The sequence below is a fragment of the Pipistrellus hanaki genome (genome assembly GCF_964339955.1).
Source record: "Pipistrellus hanaki genome assembly, chromosome: 13".
Taxonomy (NCBI): Eukaryota; Metazoa; Chordata; class Mammalia; order Chiroptera; family Vespertilionidae; genus Pipistrellus; species Pipistrellus hanaki.
Window position 1 is genome coordinate 23,223,425 of NC_140515.1, and position 20,274 is coordinate 23,243,698.

The window sequence follows — 20,274 nt, forward strand, 5'->3', positions numbered from 1 at the left end:
GCCACTCCAGGACCAGAAAACAAATGAAATGTCATGTCATTTCATTTGTTAATTCTCACCCGAAGATAAGTTTCCATTGATTTTTAGAGAGAGTGGATGGGAAGGGGAGAGACACAGAGAGAAACATCAGTGTGAGAGAGACACATTGATTGGTTGTGCCTTGCACATGCCCTGACTGAGGCCAGGGATCAACCCTGCAATCAAGATACTTACCCTTGACCGGAATCAAAGCCAGGACCTTTAGTCCTTGGGTTGATGCTCTATCCACTGAGTCAAACCAGCCAGGACCATGAAAACCAGATTTGTCTCTTCCTATCTCTATTTACAAAAGTGAACTGGGTAGTTCTCAGCAAGCTTTCCAATGGGGCTTGCATGATGCAATTTGATGTTCACATGTTTGCTCCCACCTGAAAAGAAGCTAGCACTAGAATACAGGAAACAGACATGAGGCCCTCATCCCAGGAGGGACGTGTCTGTCCCATGGAGGTGACCAGGTGCCCAACTCTAAATCCTCTCCTATCCATGCCCCAATTCCTGCACAGTCAGAGTGTACTTAAAAATCATTTATAGCCCAGCCGGGACTGGTTTGGCTCAGTGGATAGAGCATTGGCCTGGGAACTGAAGGGTCCCGGGTTCGATTCCGGTTAAGGGCATGTATCTTGGTTGTGGGCACATCCCCAGTGGGGGGTGTGCGGGAGGCAGCTGGTCGATGTTTCTCTCTCATGGACGTTTCTAACTCTCTGTCCCTCTCAATTCCTCTCTGTGTAAAATCAATAGAATATATATATATATATATATATATATATATATATATATATATTTAAAATCATTTATAGCCCAGGTAGCTCAGTTGTTTGGAGCATCACCCTGTACACCAAAGGTTGCAGGTTCAGTCCCCAGTCAAGAGCACATACCTGCATTGTGGCTTTGATCTCCAGTTGGAGAGCTTGCAGGAGGCAACCCACTGATGTTTCTCTCCGACATCGATGTTTCTCTTTCTCTCTTTCTTCCTCTCTGTCTAAAAATAAATAAATACGTAAATAAATAAATGAATGATAAAACATATTCTTGGTGAGGATTTTAAATCACACACACTTTTTTTTTTAAACAAAGCCCATGGGAATAAGACAAGAGCCGAGTAGTGATGGGGTTTCAGTTGGGGACACCCTAGTGTTGAAGCTGCAGCACAAAACTTTGCTCTGAGCTTCCCCACAGCCAGAGGAAAGCAGAAAAGGAGCTCATTTGCTTGTTAAGAGGAAGCAAAGCTGATCATCAGGAAAAGCCTTTTCCCAGCTCTTGAGCTCTATAGGGTGTTGACTGAGTGAGTCTCTCTAGAGGGGTCAGAAGAGAGGCCCATAGGTGGGAGCCAGCAGCAGGTTTCCAAAGACACAACCACACTCCATCTGTCTCTCCCTCTGCCTGGTTGGCTGGCAGGGGTCTCAGGCTGTTGCTGTGAGACGAGAGAGCTGCCTTGGTACAACTGTTGGACTTGCTGTGAGGCCAGCTCTGACACACCTACCAAGATGAGATACGGGGCGCATACCAAACTCACCCTCTGGGACACCTCTGCCTGGGCTGGGCTGGGCTGGGCTGGGCTGGGGGGTTGTTCGACAGCAGAGGAGTCAGAGTGACTTTCTGGCCCAGCAGCAGGGCAGGTGTCTTCTGTGAACAATTGGAAGTAGGTCCATGCGCTTCATTGTTTTGTGCACTGAGTGCTTTCCAGCACCTCCTTGGGCCAGGCCCTGGGCAGAGTGCCGTGGGCACCATGACAGACAGTGTCTGTGTGACAGCTGTCACCCAAGAACGACCAGGGGCTGCAAGGATCCCAGAGGGACTCCTCTTGTTCTAGCTGGGGAGGATCCGGGAAGCTTCCAGGAATGTGGCGTGATTGGGGCTGAGTTTTGATGAATGAAGAGAACTCAGCCCAGTAGAAAAGCAGGACAAGGACACTGGGCCGAGAGCCAGGACATCATGGGTTGAGTTCAGGTTAGGAGGAGGGAAGCATGGGGTGAGGAGGATGGTGGAAAGGTGAAGAAGCAGGGCCAGGCCAGCACTGGCTGGGTGCACCTTGCCGTGGAGCATGATTTCCATCCTGAAAGCCAGGGAGCCATCAGAAGCACAGCCAGAGTGACATGGGACTGGGATGAGGACAGAATCTGCCTGAAATTGGCCTGTAAGGAGGCCTCCCTGACTGTGTTGAAGGAGGGGAAGGGGCACATTTGGGCTGAGGGCCTCCTCTGCCTTTCTGCCTACCTGCCAGGCTAGGCTGCCAGCTGGAGTGGCAGGACATGGAAAGGCTTGCCTACTTTAGGATGTCCTTTCCCAGGCTGGGCCCTTTTTGCCAGCCCAGCCTGGACACCTGCCATGTATACTCTAGAGTGGTGTCTCATGTGGCCCTCTCCCTAGAGTAGCAGCAGCGCCATTCCACAAGTTACCATTCATAGATGCATGGGGGGAGGAGGACTTTTCTGTTGATAAATGTTTCCTCCTGGACTGTCCCCCCAATACCCTCTCCAGGACCCCAGGCTGGGGTCTCTAGGAAATCCAGACAGTCCCTGGAGTGGGAAGTATGAAAACCTCTGTGTATCCCGTGACCAGATCCCATCCCCACCCCCACTGGCATTCATGATCCTTCCCAATCAGACTCCAACCTCCTCTGGCCTTGTTGTGTTCCTTGCTGTGCCATTAAGCAAAGTTGCCCATTGTTCCCTTCAAAGGGATACTCTCAATCCAGCATGCTCTTAGTCCTGAAGGCAGAGAGAGCAGCACAGGCAAAGGATTTGGAGCAGGAGGACTTGTGTTTGCAGAACTGGAAGCAGTCTATGTGTCTGGAATCCAGAAAGTTAACAGGAGATGCCTGGTTCATGGAGTTGATGAATTTGAGAAGCCATAGGAAGGACTTTTGTCTTTATCTCAAGAGCAATGGGTGGGAGATGTCATTGACAGGGTGTAGGCAGGGAGCAATGATTGGTTCTGCTCTGGAAAGCTTCCTCTGAAAGCAGGGAGACCCAGGAAGGGGCAGTTATAGTTATTCAGGTGGGAGAGGCTCTCAGAGCTCCTAGGTCCAGGAACTGTCTGACCCCCACATGACTTTGTAGGGTATGATTGGAGGATCCCAAGGATCCCCAGCCCAGCTGAAGGCAAATTTGAGGTATCTGTGTACATAGGAACAGGAATCTGTGTGCCCCCAGATTCTAGCCCAGAATGCTGGTTTCATCTGATGAACAAATGGGTGGGTGGTACATGGATGGATGGACGGGTGGATGGATGGATGCATGGATGGACAATGGGTGGGTCCAAGCATGGATGGATGGATGGATGGATGGATGGATGGAAGTATAGACAATGTGCACGTGGGTGGGTGGTTGGATTGATGGATGGGTGGGTGGGTGGGTGGATGGATGGATATATGGATGGATGGATGGATGGGTGGATTGATGGATGGGTAGATAGGTGGATGGGCAGACAGTGGGCGGGTCAGTGGGTAGATGGCATCTACAATCCACTTCAGTCTTTGCCAGCCCTGGAGGACTCTGCTTCTGAGTCACAGAAGGACCTCCAGGCCTGAAGGACCCAACAGGAGCTTCTGAGCAAGGACCAGACGTTCCTCATGAACCTTTTAGCCTCTGAAATGCACTCAGCCCTTCCCAACTACTCAGAGACTCTTTCCTCCAGAGTCCATTTTTTATTTTTATTTTCATCATACATTTGACTTGCCAAAGTGTGACACCAACCAGCCCTGTCCTTCAGCAGCATTGCTGGGGAGGCCCAGGAAGCTGCCTTCTTAGCAGCCAGTCCTTCCTTTGAGCTGCCTCAGGTCCTGGCTGGTGTTCCCCAGAGTAGGGGCCGAGAGAGGCATGCACAGGCTGGCAGCGGTCTGGTTTCCACTGTGTCCTCTATTGTCACAGCCCTCCCTCAGGCCTGGCTCTGCGCTTTGCTCCAGATGCCAGGCGAGCTGGGCCAGCTACTCAGAATAGGTCAGGGACAATGTAGTCGCTGTGGACCCCGTCAATCACCCCTTGGCCATTGTTGTGGACGAACCAGCAGCTCACATGTGTGCCATTATGGACATCCTTCCTGTAGTCTTTCTGGTAGCCCCTGGAGAAAGGAGAGAGATGCTGTGATACACAGGGTAGACAAGATGGCTGCTATGCTCCTTGGACCAAGGTAGGAAAAGGGTGTGACGTTGCCAACTGCATAATTCTTTAGCTAAGAATGAGGATGCATAGTTACTACTTCTAGGGGCTGAGTGTGGCCTTTCCCTGATGGGAAAGGGCCAAATGGGTCAAGACCCCAGAGGGAAATGCGAGCACCCACCCCACAGAAGACAAAGCCTGCTGGACCAATGTGTGTGGGCAGAGAAGGCTCTTTCCTCCTGGATTGGTAGTAGGCAGGGTGAGGGTGTCAGATGGGGCCCCTCACCTGGTGACTGCCAGCCGATGTTTCTTCACCAGCATGGTGGCATGCACCTTTGAGTGGTCATTGCCTGGGGTGAAGTCAGACACTTTAAAAGCAAGGGGGCGGAAGAATTGTCCTGGGAAGAAAAACATTTACACTGTCAGCCTCTGCCATTGCCCCAGGTAGCATGGCCACTGGCCTTTCAGGGTTAAGGCAAGGGATGAGTGGGGTACTGTGTGCTGGGCATGGAGTTACTAGAAGAGCCTTGCTCATGGTTTTTCCCTCTGCCCTGCACAACCTGAAGCTTCAACATTCCGTACCCAGCAGCCCATGTGATTTTGTTGACATCTTGTCACTGTCCAGCACGTAGAAGCCCAGATAGTTCAGGTGGACGGCCTGTTTCTTCCACACCTGGTGCAGAACCACCTTAAAAGTAATCCCTTCTCCAAAGGAGACCACCAGAGCTTCCCTGTTGATCTTCAAGGAGAACCTAGCGGAACAGATGAGGACAGCAGGGGCACAGAGGCCATGACACCAGCATCTGAATCAAGGACATCCTGGCAGAGCCTGCTCTGTGCATGGCATCTGAGAACACACAGACGCCAGGCACTAGCTCAGGGCTGCTGGAGGAAAGACATGTCATGCATGCTGACTCTGCCTCCACTGAATGCAGCCTTGCTCCTCCAGAAGCAGGAAAGGGGTTTCCTGTGCATGTGGAGGTCTGGGATCCAGTCCCAGCTCAGCCGCTAACTTCCTGGGCAGGTTCTACACCGGCTCTGAGCCTCTGTGGGAGTAACACTGCTGCCTGCCTACCAGGCTCTGGGTAATCTAATGACATAGGAGAGGCTGAGCAGTTTGGGAACTAATAAATTCAGCCAGAGAAGATGCAGATGGGATTCTTGCTATTACCATATTGCCACATCTACTTGATCCTTGGGTCTCTCAAGGTCAGCCCTCTGAATTGTCCAGCTACCAATTCTGTTCTTACAGGTGCTCTAGGCATTGGCTCAGCTCTACTATGGTCACCCTCCCCCAGGGCAGGGCTGAACTCTGAGGCCACCAGTCTTCCCTGTAACCCCGTATGGGTCTTCTGTCCTCAGATTTCTACAAATCCTTCAAGCCTCCTTCCATCAGGTCCTCGTATGGGGCCTTACCTTTCTGAGGTGACCGTGACCGCATCCAGCCAGCTGAAAGTACTCTGTGCAGCCCCATTCTGCAGAGTAATCTTCTCTGTGGTCACCTCAATCCGGAAGTCCATCGGAGCGTTGACAATGCCCACTTTGCCAAGGTAAGTCTTTCTCTTCTTAGAGTTTGAGCTGTTTCCGTTGTCACCAATGATCTGCCCATTTACTGTTAAGCCTTCCAGGGGCAAGGAGCAGAAAGAGACCAGGGAGATCTTGTAATCAGCTGGCCATTAAGGATATGCCTTCTGCCTCAGCCACACTTGCTGCAAGGTAGCAGAGTGGGGGTCCCCCGAAGAGACCAGAACTTCACAGTTAACCTCATCTGTTCCTACACACTCTTGGGTCCTGCTGGTGGCTGAGGGCCCACAATGTAGACCTGTCTCTTTGCCTAGCCGAGGAATTGTTATTGTTCAGAGAAGAAATATTCCCCAGCAGGGCCAGGCTGTCCTTAACTCTAACCCTCTCCCCAACACACTAGCCCCTGGGGAACCTGGCTAGCCTGTGGTTCTGGACAGCTCTTTTCAGTGTGTAATCTACATAGAGAGATTGGAGCAATGTGGGCAGAGTGAGAACCTAGTCCATATGCCCACTCAGGGGACTCCAGGCCTTCCCAGGAAGACCACTGAGCCCAGCCCCACCCTTCAGCTCCGACCTGTAATGGGGTCTTGAATGAGGCGCAGCACTGTGCCTGGTTCTTCATCAATGTTGAAGCAGATGGCATCCTTATTCCCTCGGACTTGGATGATGAAGTGGGGGTCTCCATCCACTGAGGGCACATCAGAGAGAGGGCTGGGTGCTGGGCCTCACCCTCTGGCCTCTGTCTGATGCAATCCTAGGCAGACAGGAGGCACTGAGCCCTGGCCCTGAGCCTTGGTCCCAGAGGAGCCGGGGAACTCACCATAATAGTAGGGATTAGAAGGAAGCTGGTAGCTGGCTGTGGACACAGAGGGAGAGAGGGCTTAACTGAGCAAGCAGGCCTGAGAAGGCACCAGAACCCCACCCAGAGTTTGGTTCCTACCCCACCCCTTCCTGCTTCCTAATGCTCTCAACACCCACCCACCCCCATCTCCTCAGGATCCAACCATCTGCCTCCCCAGGGAGCAGATTTAGGAAGACTCCAGGGGGCATGCACAGGGCTGTCCTGGGGCAGGGACTGTGGCCGAGGCCTATACTCACTCATGTAAGCCGTGGCGGGGGACACTGAAAAAAGAAGCCAAAGGACAGTCATAAACGAAGGCCTGGGGTGCCCTGTTCCTACACCTGTGCCTTTCGCCTGTCTTGGGGCTATTTGTGCACAATGAAACCCCAGCACTGACAGTGAGTGGGCAGGGATGTGAGCCTTAGCTTATGCTATAGAAATGGGGGCATGCCCAGGAACTATTTTCTAGGACTGGTACCGATATGGGTGTGATTTTAAGGCCAAGGGCGTGGCACGTTGATATGGCTAAAATGCAAGCCATCAGAAGGTCAGCTTCTCTGTCCTGAGTAAAGCTCACAGCACATCCTGTCTGCCACTCTTCAACTCCTGCCCCATCCCTTGTTGGGGTGGGATGAGGCTTACAGCTGTCCTTGATAGTAACACACACACACACACACACGCACACACACACACCCCATAGGCACATACACACCAGTGATGTACATTTGACAGGGCTGTTCTACGGGGAAAGCTGGATAGAACAACCTGTATTGATAGGGGTGAGGCAGGCAGGGGCTGGGGTAGCTCTGCCTGGTGGTGATAGGCTAGTGAGGGGTGAGGCTCCAATTTTATGATGAGAGACACACTGGGTGCTGTAAGCCACCTCCAGTCAAAGAACAAGGACCTGGTGTTCAGAGAGGGCAGACCTTGACCCAAAGTTGCTCATGAGTGGGCAGCGGAGCTGGGACCTGAGCCCAGGCCTGCTTGGAAAGGCCTCCTGGGTTCTCTCCTATCTCCCTCCCGGAACCCCCCCACCCCCCACAGCTGCTGGCTGAAGCTCACCTGATTCCTGAGGACCTGTGAGGGGGGAATGGGAGAAATGCGTTAGCAGCCACAGACTCCTGGGGTCTGGGCCAATGTGATCAATATGCTTCCTGTCCAAGCTGCCCCATGCTGGGGGCCTCCCAGCAGCCAGCTGAGCTCCTGCAACCAGGAGCTCTTGGCCTGGCCTGGACTATCTCTTTCCCTCCCATGTCCCCCAATGCCCACACCCTCAGCCTGTGTGTCCAGTTGTGGGGATACTCAGAGCTTCCCTCTTGGGGTATGGTGAGCCGGCCTGGTCCTAGCCTCCAGCTCTCAGAGCCTCTTCCTCTCGCCATCCCCAGGCGCATGCTCAAGGCCTAGCTTTAAGGCTGGGAGTGCTTCTTCCTGTCTAATGAGACCTTCCATGTTGCAGCCTAAGTCCCTCTCCCGGAAGTGACCCTGGGCAGGGGACTCACTCCTGACTTCATATCCCTTTAGAGACTCAGAGGTTTGTCATCACCCCCCCCCCTCCCCCCACGGTCCCCGCTGATGGCTTCACCCCTCCAAACACGATCCCCAGCACTTGGCCAGTTTTCCTTCAGTGCCCCGGGGCCTGCTCCTCTTCAGTGTGGCTGGGTCTCCCCAGCCTGGCCCACTGCTCTCAGGACACCCAAGGCCCGGCCCTAGAGGAAGGCCTCCAAGTTCTGGCCTTCACTCCCCATGCCCACCTTCCCCAGGCTTGTCAGCAATATCCATCTGGTTGTCACTGTCCTCAGGCTTGGTCACCACCATGGAGGTCAGTGGGGTCACAAAGTGGTACTTGAGGGACAGTTCCAGGGCCTGGGCTGTGAGGTTCTCCTTCTCACTTCCATGGGCGTTCTTGCTGTAGAGAGGGGCGTGGAGACAGGGTCAGCTCAGAGCTCAGCTCCCTGCCCATCTTCCCTGCTCTGACGCCCATTACCAGGCCAGGAGCCCCAGCGGCTGCCCAGGACCCCCTCTGCCCATGGCGGAGCCTGTTAGTACTCAGAAAAACCTGGTTCACCAGCTCGCTGGGACAGATGGACAGGCTGTGCCTCCTCTCTGAGGGGGCCTCCGTTTCCCCAGATATAAAATATAAGGGACTTGCAATGGCCACCACAACAGTCACTCCTGGGGAGTGCTCAGCAAGTGCCAGGCCCTGCACCAGGGGCTTCCCAGGCCAGTCCCTCCTTAAAGGAGATGACATGCTTCTCCAATGGGCCCCGGCTCTGCCCTCTGGGCGCTGAGGGCTCGCCCCCGGCCTTGGCCCTTCCATCGCTGCCCCCAGATGTCAGGCTGGGCTCTGCCTTGGAAAACATTCTGATGGACTGGGTAGAAATGTGGGCAGGGCAGCTGGGCGTGTGCGTGAGGTGTAGTTCCTGGGGTGTGCGCCAGTCATGTTCCTCTTGGGAACCCGCAGAGCAGTGCCAGCCAGGGTCAGGCACAGGGAGATGATGGGGCAGTGCCAGGGCCCAGTGTGGGACCCAGCTCTGTGAGGGATGGTTCTGGGTCACCGTTTGTCCAGCAGCTGCTCAATGGTGAGGTAGGCCCAGAGCCGCTCAATGTAGCTCCCGAAAATGTAGTCCTGCTCCTGCAGGGCCTTCTCCATCTCCTTCAAGTCCACCTCCTCTGTGAAGGTCAGGTCAGTGAGCGCCTGGGGCAGGGGTGGGAGAAGGTGAGAGGCATAAGGAATGGAGGTTTGAAGCCAGGTGGCCCGGTTCAGGGATGGCCACTGCTAGACCATCAGCCCATAGACACAGGCTCCATCATTGCTTGATTCCCCCATTCCCTGCCCATATCAGGCCCAGCCCAGCTTACCCCGTGGCCCTTCACATCTGCCTTAAAGTTGTTCATGTCCTGGTCCACCAGGCGCCCAGCCACCACGATCTCAGAGCCATCGTAGAAGTGCTGGTAAGTGTTGTGGGTCAGGTCCAGGATAGCGTTCTCAGGGTACTCCACCTCCACTCCCGTCAGCAGCGGGTTGGCCACCTCCTCATAGAAGCCCTGGAGTCCAGAGAGGGGACCTGGTCACCTCAGGCCACCAGGGCATGCGGGAACGGTGAGGAGTGTGGGAGGGTTCTCACTCACACCTCCAAAGGCTGTTGAGTCCCATAGGCTGGGCAGAGCCTGGCCTGATCTCCACTTCTACGTGGCCCTGGCTGTGCCCTTCAGTGTGTGGGAGCCCCTCTGCCTCCCACTCCTCAGCCCACCCCACCCCTCGCACCCAGAAAAATACAAGCATTCTTGCACTCAGGAAGCACTCAAGAAATGTTTGGTGGCATGAAGGGAAGGAAGAGAGAAGGACAGGAGGTGAGGCTGGATAGAGAAGGTGTCAGGGGAGCAGGTGGGATGGAGGCTCAGGGGTCCACTGAGGAGGTGGACCAGCAGAGTGGGGATTGCCAGGTTTAGTGAATGAAATACAGTTAAATTGGAATGTCAGATAAACAAGACATTAATTTTTGTTATAAGTATGTCTGTTGTAGGCTGAATTGTGTACCTCCAAAATACCCAAAATATGTAGTTAAATTCCTTACCCTCAGTCCCTCAAGAAGTGGCCTTGTTTGGCGACAGGGTCTTTACAGAGGTAACTAATTCAAAATGAGGACTTTGGGATGGACCCCAATCCAATGTGACTGGAGTCCTTATTGAAAAGGGGACAAACACACACAGGGGAGAGGATGTGAAGAGACAGGGAGAAGCCATGGAGGGAGGCCTGGCAGATCCCCACTCGGGGCCCTCAAAGGAACCAACCCTGCCGACACCTTCATCTTGGACTTCTAGCCTCCAGAACTGTGGGACAGCACGTTCCTGCTGTAAGCCTCTCTGTTTGTAGCACATTGTCCTGGCAGCCCCCAAACTAATGCAGTGTCCAATGCAATCTTCAGGGCACACTTACACTACAAAAGTACTATTTTTTTTTCTCCCAGAAATTCATATTTACCCGATGTCCTATAGTTGCTCTGGTAATCCTATGGAGGAACCTCTTCTTTGCAGCCCAAGGACCACGCTAGAACTATTAATGATGGGTAAGAACCAGAGGTAGATTTCAACTTAAGAGGAAGTGCTTTCTAATTATTAAAATGATACCTGAGGGCATAGCTCCCTGAGGAAGGCGTGAGCCCCTCATTCCTGGAGGGGTGCAAGACAAGGCATACCTGCAGCTGCAAGGTGGCATCGGAATCCTCATAAATGCGCCGGGCAAAACCATCATTCTCCAGGGCCAAGCTTTCCAGGAAGTTATAATTCACATCTCTGCCAAAGCCCAGGGTGTATAAGGGGAACTTGCCTTGAATGGCACTCAGCACATTCTCCTGTATTTTATCGGGTCTGCTCTCACCTGCAGGGTAAAGGGGTGTTTACACTCTGGCCACCACCCGGACAACTGTCTGGACCCGCTCTGTCTGAAGAGATCAGATTCCTACCCGTGCAGCGCGGGTGGTGTCATGGCCAGGAAACTTTGTCAGGCCAGAGGGTGGGCAGCCCTGACCAGGGAAGGCAGCTCCCTGACCCCTAGGGGCTCACAGTCCACGGGAGCCCTGGGGAGAGGTGCCCAAGGTCTTGCAACAAGCAGGCTACAGAGCCAGGAGTGGCAGCCAGGTACTGTGATTCTGATTTAGAGCCACGGCCGCCTGCCTCACCAACATTGGGTTCCCCGTCAGTCAGCATGATGACAGTGGAAGTGCTCCTCTCTGGCACTGTGTGCTCCTCCCGGGCCTTGTTCAGCATGGTGATGGCTCTCATCAGCCCATCATTGATGTTGGTCCCTGTCACACAGAGAGCTCCATGGGAATGGGCCCCCCGGAGGACCACCACAGAGGAGGGGTTGGAACTTTTGGCCCTGCTCCTGTGCCCAAGGACTCTGTCTGCCAGTACGTGGTAGTACTCAGTAAATACTGCTTCGTGAGTGAAGAATGAATGGATGACCCTTTCAGATGGGGGTAAAACCTGCCTCTCAGGGTTGCTGTAGGGATAGAAGCACATGGTGATGGTAGAAACAATTTGGGGAAGAGTCAGGTGGACACTGGGCTTTTCACTGGGAGGAGAGGGGAGCACTAAATGCATCACTTGTGATTTTCCGTAAGAAACGACCAACAGTGAAGGTTCTCTGTGGCCTTATCTTGCTGGGAGTTGTGTTCACCAGCTTCAAGGGATAGAAACAGGCAGATGGGTTTTCTTAGACACTGAGATCAAGTGTGAGGACCCTACTCTACTCCCACCTCTACCCCCAACAGGGTCTGCCATCCTGGCCTGCAAGCCTGTGCCCCAGGGAGGAGGGAACAGCTGCTCAGGCAGAGGGAGGGGCAGTGAGAACATTGCTCTCCCCTCTGTTCTTACCTCCATTAGCTCTAATGTTCTTCACAAACTCCCTGGCCTTCTGGATGTTCTCAGGAGTGGCTTGAACTAGAGTGTCTTTCCAAGTGGTCACATCATAAGCAAACAGGATGAAGTTCAGGTAGTCCTCCTCTTTTATATCCTCCAGGATTTTGAGGAGGGCATCCTTGGTCTGGGAAAGAGAAAGACAGGCAGACAAGAAGCTGGGAGAGGGAGCCACAGACAGCCTGGTGTCTTCACAGCCAGGGCTGGCAGTGGGGCCCCTGCGGCCTGCAACAATGGGGGTGGGCATTTCTGCCTTTTTAATCCTATTCTCCTTCCCCCTCTTTCACTGGAAACATCAGCTTTGTCCAATTCTTAAAAAAAGGAAGAAGAAAACTGTCGCCCAGACTGGGTGGCTCAGTTGCTTGGAGTGGTGCCCCGTATTCCAAAGAGGCTACAGGCTTTATTTATGGTGAGGGCACATACCTAGGTTGAAGGTTCAACCTACAGGAAGCTACCGATTTATGTTTCTCTCTTACATCCATGTTTCTCTCCCCCTGACTTCCCCTCTCTCTATAAATCTGGAAACATATCCTCAGGTAAGGTGTTTTTTTTATTATTAATATATACCCTTCCCCTCACCCCTACTTGCACAGAAGAGTGTACCTGCTTTATTTTCTGGCCGTCCATGGAGCCGCTGATATCAATCACGAAGACCACATTCTTAGGCACCACAGGAAGGCCTTGAGGTGCAAAGAAGTGCACAAAGTAGCCATTGACTATCTGCAAAGGGGAGAGAGACTGGTGGTCATGTCCATGAAGCAACTACACGGTGGCTTCTCTTGCAAATAAAAGCTGACATTTAGCAGGGCGAGAAGAAAGTGTCCGTTTTGGGTAAGTCTGCCACACACGTTCTGGGCCGCCTGCCTCCCCCATGCCCTGCAGGATTCTTGGCCTTGGACCAAATATCCAGGCGGGTGCAGCCGCGGCCCCTCCCGCACCAGCCCTCACTCCACTGTGACGCGCAATCCACCAGCCTGATGAAGCCCGTAGGGAGGTACCTGCACGTTGGCTGGAGACTCTCTGTTCACATCGTAGGTTATGATGAAGTCTCCGTTGAGAAGGGTTTCTCCACAGGTTGGGCATGAGCGCTGTTGGTCCAAGCTGGGCTTGAAGGACACATGGCCCTGAAGGAGGGAGATGGAGGATCTTGCTCAGCTTGTCCAGGCACTGCCCACTGCAGCACTCGGCCCATGGGTGCCTTGGGGGCCGAGGCATAGCCCTCACAGGGAGAAGCCCGGGGGTGGGCACCCGGGAGTCCTGCCACCACACAGCATACACTGGACTTCCTGAGCACTTCTCTCTCCTCGGAGAGCAGGGGCAACTTGGCGGACAGTGGCCCGCTTATCTGACTCAGCCTTTGTCTTTCCCCGTGCATCTAATTCGCTGTGTTCAGCCTACTTGGCCATCAGCACTGAGAAGCCACTTACGGAGGGGAGCTTTGCAATGTGGAAAGGAACTTCAGGTTGAGTGGTATGGGTTGGTGTCAAGAGGAGTGTGTGTGTGGGGGGTGGGGTAAGCAAAGCAGGGAGGTGGGAGAGGGCACATCCCTGAAGAAGCCAGCATCCCTCTGAGTGTGTGCTCCATACATGCATCCACAGCCCATGGTCAGCAAGACCCTGGAATAGTAGGAGCCTTGGGGATCAGGGTCAACCAGTAGCACCGAGTATAAAGTTCCCCTTCAACTTCTACTCCCCTCAGTGTGGAGTCAGCAGATCTAACTGACTGCCTCTGGCCTCAGTCTCCTTATCTGTAAAACAGGGGCAGTTACCTCTCCTGCTTACCTCACAAGGGAGAATGAGACTGGGCTTTATAAGTTGTCCCGCCCCCACACACAAATACCAGTTCCAGCACAAACACTTTGAGGTAATCAAGCACCCCTACTGGCCCTCTGAAACTGGGGGACAGGAAGAGGGGTTGGGGAAGGGCTGCTGGGGCATGTTAGTTCCCCCAACAGGTGGTCTTCAGCAAAAGGCCCCCCACCCCCCACCTCCAGCATCCCCACTCCTGACCCAGGTGGCCAGGGAGACAGTGAGGCAGCAGATAGACACACGCTCACTAGCATCAGCCACGCCCTAGGGCTCAGACTGGTCCTGGTAGGGTCTGAGTTCCTGCCCCTGCCCCCCAGGCCTGAGAAACATCTATACCACCTTTTTCCCTGAGAAGGACTTGGTGAGGGCGCTTTCCAGGAGGTCATTAGTGATGAATGAGGCCTCAGCATCCAGCATGCTAATGCCCTGGGGCTCAAAGATGTCTACCAGGATCTGCAATGTGCAAAGGTAAGGCGATGTTACTCAGTGATAGTACAGACGCCAACCTCTAGGACAGGGCCCACAGAGATGGGTCAGGGATGGTGCAGGGACCAGCTTCTAGCACAACTCTGTGACAGCCATACCTGACGTCTCCCACCAAGAAAATGTCTCAAAGAGCCTGTGAATGCTACTCTAACCCCAAAGCTCACCAATGGCCTGCCAGATGGTGTCCAACTTCCACCATGAAATCATTTCAGATCTCATGTAGGTAGAGCACCATTATAACCAGTTACCAGCTATACAGAGGCATTTCGTGATGTTGCCCAAGGGCTCAGCATCCAAAGATCTGGGTGAGTCTAGTCCAGTCCAGTCCAGTCCAGTCCAGTGTCCTCCTCCCCTTGGCCCAGTTGCTATGGCCAGAGCCATTGTAATTCCCCCAGGCTTCCTCAACCAAGTGGTGAGACCTGGACTTCTGTGACTTTGACCTTGCTCCGAGGTCCTCCCCAGGGGCCCTTTCCCAACCTCCCATCCTGTGCCCACATTTTCAGCAGGGCTGCAGAGGTGTTTGATTACCTCAAAGTCCTTGACCAGTTGTTTGGGCTTGACCTTAAGATACATCTCGTACTTGCCCTTGTTCCTCTTCAGCAGCTCTTCGTAGGTTAGCTCAAACGTGACATTGCTGCCCGCAGCCACATTGACTGACACCGTGAATTTCTCCAACTTCCGCCCAGAGGCCCTGAATGGGGTGCAAGACAGCGACTGCCCCACAGACTGCACATCCCCACCCATCCTGAGCCTTGGGTTCAAGTCAGCCCCTTGAGGGAGACACTACTCACTCTAAGCCTCAACATCATAATGGGATAACGTTGTAAGAATTACGGACATGTTTTGCAATAAGAAGAAAAAGAAGGAGGAGGAGGAGGAGAAGTTGAAGGAAGAGGAGGAGGAGGAGGAGGAGGAGAAGAAGGAGAAGGAAGGACTGCTACTGTTGTTGTTTGCATCCCTTACAGACCAGACATTCTCCCCAAGGCCTGGGGCTCCGAACTTACTTGACCAAACCAGCTGTCTTGCCCTGGGACACAGCCTTTTCATACTGCTTCTTGGCGACTTCCTTCTCCTTGACATTACCAGGGTAGGTAACACCGTCGATGGTCCTGCAGGGAAAGAGTTGGGGGGTTCATGCTGGGCCAGAATCCCCATCCAGAGCCCAGAGCCAGCAGCCATGGGGACACCCACAGTGTGAAGTTGGTGATGAAAGCGGTCTTGGGCAGCTCCACGTCAAAGAAAACCTCCTTGGCGGCATCTGCCCGGTTGACGGCACTCGTGGTGACAACATTGTGAGCAAAGCGGGAGGTCACCTTGCAGCTGACCTTGGTACTGTAGACCTCAATGTCGCCAGCCTTCTGTGGGAGAGGGGATGGTGATCAGTGGTGACCTGCCAACCAGGGCCCTGGAAAGGAGGTCCTCAACCTGGCCACTCCCCTTCCAAACTCCCTTTACAGATTCCAAAGGCCCTGCCTGCGAAGCTTCCCAGTCAACCGTGATGGAAGCCCCGTGGCCTCCTCCATCCCCCTGTCCAGCTGGCCACCACTGTCCTGATGACGGGCGCCTGGGCAGTCCCGGTGGCCCGGGCATGGGCTGGCCTTCCTGAGCACTTTCTCCCCTCGAGGATCAGGGCCTTCTTGGAGGGCAGAGGCCTTGTCTGATTCAGCCTTTGTTTCTCCCCGTTCACGGGGCCCCACAGGTTCCTTAGCTCAGCCTACCTCATTGCTTAGCAACAAGAAGTCACTTAGGAAGGGGAATTTTGTACCATGAGAGGAACTTCCCATTATGCCAAAAAGAGAGGGCGAGGGGAGGGAGCAAGCCAGGAAGCAGGGAGGGTGAACGGAGGGCAGCTCTATGGCGATGTCTGGGTTACACATGGCCTCCTTAACCCTGTAATCTGTTTCCATGCAACCTGTAGCCAGTGAGATCTTGTAAAAAAACAAATCTGACCCTATTCCCTCTCTTGTAACCACCCCTCCTCCCCCCAGTGCTCCCCTTTTCCCTCAGGACAGTGTTCCCCCTGCTCTGAGGTCCTCCAGGTGGATCCTGTCACCTCCACTCTGGGGCTCCAGCCAAGCCAGGTCTCTGCCCCTCTGACCCCGGCGGTCAGAGACCTGTCCCAGTTCTTCCTGCTCACCTTTCACACTGCCATTGAGAAAGCTCGCCCTCTACCTCCTACTGTGCTTTTTGGTAATTGGGTGATTCTACCTCCCAAATGGGCATTTATTTCTTGTGCTGACAAGAGAGTGTGGAGCAGGACTTCATGCCCCAGTATTCTCTTTCTCCTGGGGGTAGAGGGTGAACTGAGCGAGGTCTCTAGGGCAGTGGTTCTCAACCTTCCTAACGCTGCAACCTTTTAATACAATTCCTCATGTTGTGGTGACCCCCAACCACAAAACTATTTTCATTGCTACTTCATAAATCTAGTTTTGCTACTGTTATGATCCTAGTGTCAATATCTGTGTTTTCTCATGATCTTCGGCAACACATGAGAAAGGGTCATTTGATCCCCAAAGGGGTCAGACCCAGAGGTTGAGAACCGCCACTCTAGGAAGACGTCTGGGTATGAAGATGGTCCATGAAGGTGTGACAGGGCCTTTCACTGCCCAGCCCAGTACCAGCAACCGCTTGGTGTTTGTGGAAAGAAGGACTGTGCTCTGGCCATCCTAGGCTGCATCTGGAGTGGTCAGGGGGCATGGTTCTATGGCACTCTTTCCTGGGGGGTCTGCCAGGGTAGGGGCTGTGAGCTGTGTGTCAGCTGTGCAGGGTTGTGCTATGGCCCAACTCTTTAGCTGTTGGGCAACCAGCTCCACCCTGCCCCCCTCACCATGCCCCCTCCCCGGGGAAAGTCCTCACCTCTTCCACGACGCTGCGTTTCTGGAAAAGCAAAGAGAAACACACTGTCAGGTCAAGGCCAAGGCCACTGTGAATGGGGGGCAGGATGTTGGCAGATGCCAGGGTTCAGTGGTGACCCCCACATACCCCTTGATGGGCCTCTGGATGTAGGGCCCACCTGGTCAGAGGAGGAAGGGCTCTAAATAGATGGGGAAACTGAGATCTGGAGAGAGCAGGTCTCAGGCTACCAAATGGAGAGGACAGGGCTTTTTTCCTGCTGCACAGACCTCAGCTCACTGCCTGTCCCTGCACTCGGGTCCATGTGGCCTCCTCTCAGAGCACCCGCACCACTGCACAGCACAGGCCCAGCCCAGCCCTTCCTAGGCGCCTCTGCCCTTTTCTCAGAGGTGGACCTGTACAGCTGCTCAGTGAGGTGAGCAGTTCGTGGTGTATCACCCATTTGACAGGTGGGGAAACAGGCCCAGGGAGATTTCAGAGCCTTGCCCAGAAGCAAAGGGTGAGTTTGGAGCCCAGTCCTCCCAAACCCAGCCCTGTCCCCTGCAGCTCATGACCCTGCCCTCTACCTCCCCTTCCCCATGTGAAAGACCACCCGGGCTGGGACCCCTGCCCTGTGATGGACCCAGATTGTGAAGAGAGGACAGACTTACCTCACGTGGCCCAGAGGGGCTTCTTGGGAAGCCAAAGGCCACGGAGCTGGAGAGCAGGGCCACAAGGAGGCAGGGCCACCGAGCAGACGCCATCGCTGAGCTCGCAGGCCTGGCCCATGGTCTTTATATGAGCCAGCTGACCGGTGGGGTCAGTGGCCTCCAGCAGTGTGGGTGGAGTGGGAGGCGGAATTTGTCCAGGAAGCCAGCGTGTGGATGGAGTAACAGGGCTTGTATTTGCCTGAAGCAAAGGGCCCCATGGGTATTGTCAACAGCATGTGAACTTCACTCCCAGCGGCTGGGGGACATGGAGTCCTGGTGTAAGCGGAAGCCATGTGCTGGCAGATGAGCCCTGGGCCTCCCTGGGTAGGGACAATGGTGACAAGGTGTGGAGTCACATTTAGAGCAAATAGCCTAAATCTCTCAGCCTCATTGCCTCGTACCCGCACCGCTGGTATGGCCCTTGGATCACAGTCCCCTCCCCCGGCTCAAGGCAGCCAGGGCGCCGAACCAGACCCATCACTCTAAGACTCTCATTTCCATGGCTGCAGCCCTTGCTCATATCCTTCTCTGGTTCTCATGGCCCCAGGGAATGGGTGAACCCCAAGTCCTGTGGTCCAACTCTCTCTGTGACCTGGTTCCAACTTGCTTCTCTGAACTTTTTCTCCACACACTGCCATGTCCTCCCCTAGTCTGCACATGCCATCTCTCATCTCTGTGCCTTCTGTGTCCTCCGTAGCCTTCCTCTTTCATCTCCTGGCTGATCACGGGCAGCTTGCTGCATTGTTACCCAGTGATGAGGTTTGCATGTTGAGAACTGATTCTGGCCTCTAGACTCTGGACTCCAGAAGAGCCAGGCCATGTCATATTCAGTCCTGAGTTTCAAGGGCCTGGCCAGTGACTCAGCTGCCTTCAGCCTCTTAAAGAGTCAATTCCCCTCCTGGCAGGGAGGCTGAGTTGGTTGGAGCATCATCTATATACCAAAAGATTGTGGGTTCGGTTCCTGGTCAGGGCACATACCTGGGTTTCAGGTTTGATCCCCAGTTGGGGTACTTGTAGGAGACAACAGATCAATGTGTCCCTCTCTCCCATTCTCCCTTCCTCTCTCTGAAAATCACTGAAAACATGTCCTCAGGTGAGGGTTAAAAAAGAGGTACATCCAGGACCGGTTTGGCTCAGTGGATAGAGCGTCGGCCTGCGGACTGAAAGGTCCCGGGTTCGATTCCGGTCAAGGGCATGTACCTTGGTTATGGGCACATCCCCAGTAAGGGGTGTGCAGGAGGCAGCTGATCGATGATTCTCTCTCATCGATGTTTCTAACTCTCTATCTCTCTCTTCCTCTCTGTGAAAAATCAATAAAATATATTAAAAAAAAAAAAAAAGGTACAGAGTCATCAAAAGCTGGTGGGTTTGATACCTGGTGTGGGAGACTGTAGGAGGCAGCCAGTACATGTTTCTCTCTCAAATTGATGTCTCTTTCATTCCTTTCTTTCTCTCCAACCCTCCCTCTTTCCCTGCCTCCCTTCCTCTAAAACCAATTGTTTTATAAAAAGCATTTCAACTTTTTTAAATTTAATAAATCTTTATTGTTCAGATTCTTACAATTTTTTCTCCTTTTTCCCCCCATAGCTCCCCTCTACCCAGTTCCCATCCCACCCTCTGCCCTTATATCCCCTCCCCACACTGTCCTCATCCATAGGTGTATGATTTCCATCCAGTGTCTTCCCACACCCTCACACCCCTTTTCCCCTGAGAGTTATCAGTCCACTTCCTTCTATGCCACTGATTCTATTATATTCACCAGTGTATTCTGTTCCTCAGATTTTTAATTCACTTGATTTTTGGGTTCATTTGTTGATAGATATGTATTTGTTGTTCATCATTTTTATCTTTACCTTCTTCTTCTTCTTCTTCTTCTTCTTCTTCTTCTTCTTCTTCTTCTTCTTCTTCTTCTTCTTCTTCTTCTTCTTTTTCTTCTTCTTCTTCTTTTCCTTCTTCTTCTTTTTCTTCTGCTTCTGCTGCTTCTTCTTCTTCTTCTTCTTCTTCTTCTTCTTCTTCTTCTTTTTCTTCTTCAAGATTTCATATAATACTGCGCCGGGACCGGTTTGGCTCAATGGATAGAGCGTCGGCTTGGGGACTGAAGAGTCCCGGGTTCGATTCCGGTCAAGGGCATGTACCTTGGTTGCGGGCATATCCCCAGTAGGGGGTGTGCAAGAGGCAGCTGATCGATGACTCTCTCTCATCGATGTTTCTAACTCTCTATCTCTCTCCCTTCCTCTCTGTATAAAATCAATAAAATATATTTTTTTAAAAAGATTTCATATAATACTGGTTTGGTGGTGATGAACTCCTTTAGCTTTTTCTTGTCTGTGAAACTCTTTATCTGCCCTTCAATTCTGAATGATAACTTTGCTGGGTACAGTGATCTTAGTTGTAGGTTCTTGCTATTCATCACTTTGAATATTTCTTGCCACTCCCTTCTGGCCTGCATAGTTTCTGTTAAGAAATCAACTGACAATCGGATGGGTGCTCCCTTGTAGGTAACTAACTGTTTTTCTCTT

General features: G+C 53.1%; 1 protein-coding gene across 4 annotated transcripts in view; it reads right to left on the reverse strand.

Moving 5' to 3' along the window:
- The window catches only part of LOC311632002 (inter-alpha-trypsin inhibitor heavy chain H3-like), a 43,479-nt gene extending 25,628 nt beyond the window's left edge, over positions 1–17,851 (reverse strand). For 3 of the 4 annotated variants that reach the window (XR_014796684.1, XM_084902943.1, XM_084902944.1), the window contains exons 1-16: positions 17,717–17,851; positions 17,070–17,090; positions 15,405–15,571; positions 15,218–15,322; positions 14,742–14,904; positions 14,067–14,180; positions 12,918–13,043; positions 12,523–12,639; positions 11,878–12,046; positions 11,181–11,306; positions 10,698–10,879; positions 9,361–9,546; positions 9,057–9,196; positions 8,253–8,407; positions 7,564–7,578; positions 6,759–6,782 (exon numbers count right to left, since the gene is read on the reverse strand). Coding sequence is in view for 3 of the 4 variants with exons in the window: in XM_084902943.1 (XP_084759069.1) it covers positions 6,759–6,782; positions 7,564–7,578; positions 8,253–8,407; positions 9,057–9,196; positions 9,361–9,546; positions 10,698–10,879; positions 11,181–11,306; positions 11,878–12,046; positions 12,523–12,639; positions 12,918–13,043; positions 14,067–14,180; positions 14,742–14,904; positions 15,218–15,322; positions 15,405–15,571; positions 17,070–17,090; positions 17,717–17,809 (1,903 nt within the window). In the remaining variant the exon portion in view is untranslated. Of the gene's footprint in view, positions 1–3,677; positions 4,099–4,422; positions 4,535–4,718; positions 4,889–5,552; positions 5,758–6,234; positions 6,349–6,480; positions 6,517–6,758; positions 6,783–7,563; positions 7,579–8,252; positions 8,408–9,056; positions 9,197–9,360; positions 9,547–10,697; positions 10,880–11,180; positions 11,307–11,877; positions 12,047–12,522; positions 12,640–12,917; positions 13,044–14,066; positions 14,181–14,741; positions 14,905–15,217; positions 15,323–15,404; positions 15,572–17,069; positions 17,091–17,716 lie in introns of those variants that run through there. The other variant, XM_084902942.1, reaches the window with a different exon arrangement.
- Positions 17,852–20,274: the final 2,423 nt, after the last annotated feature.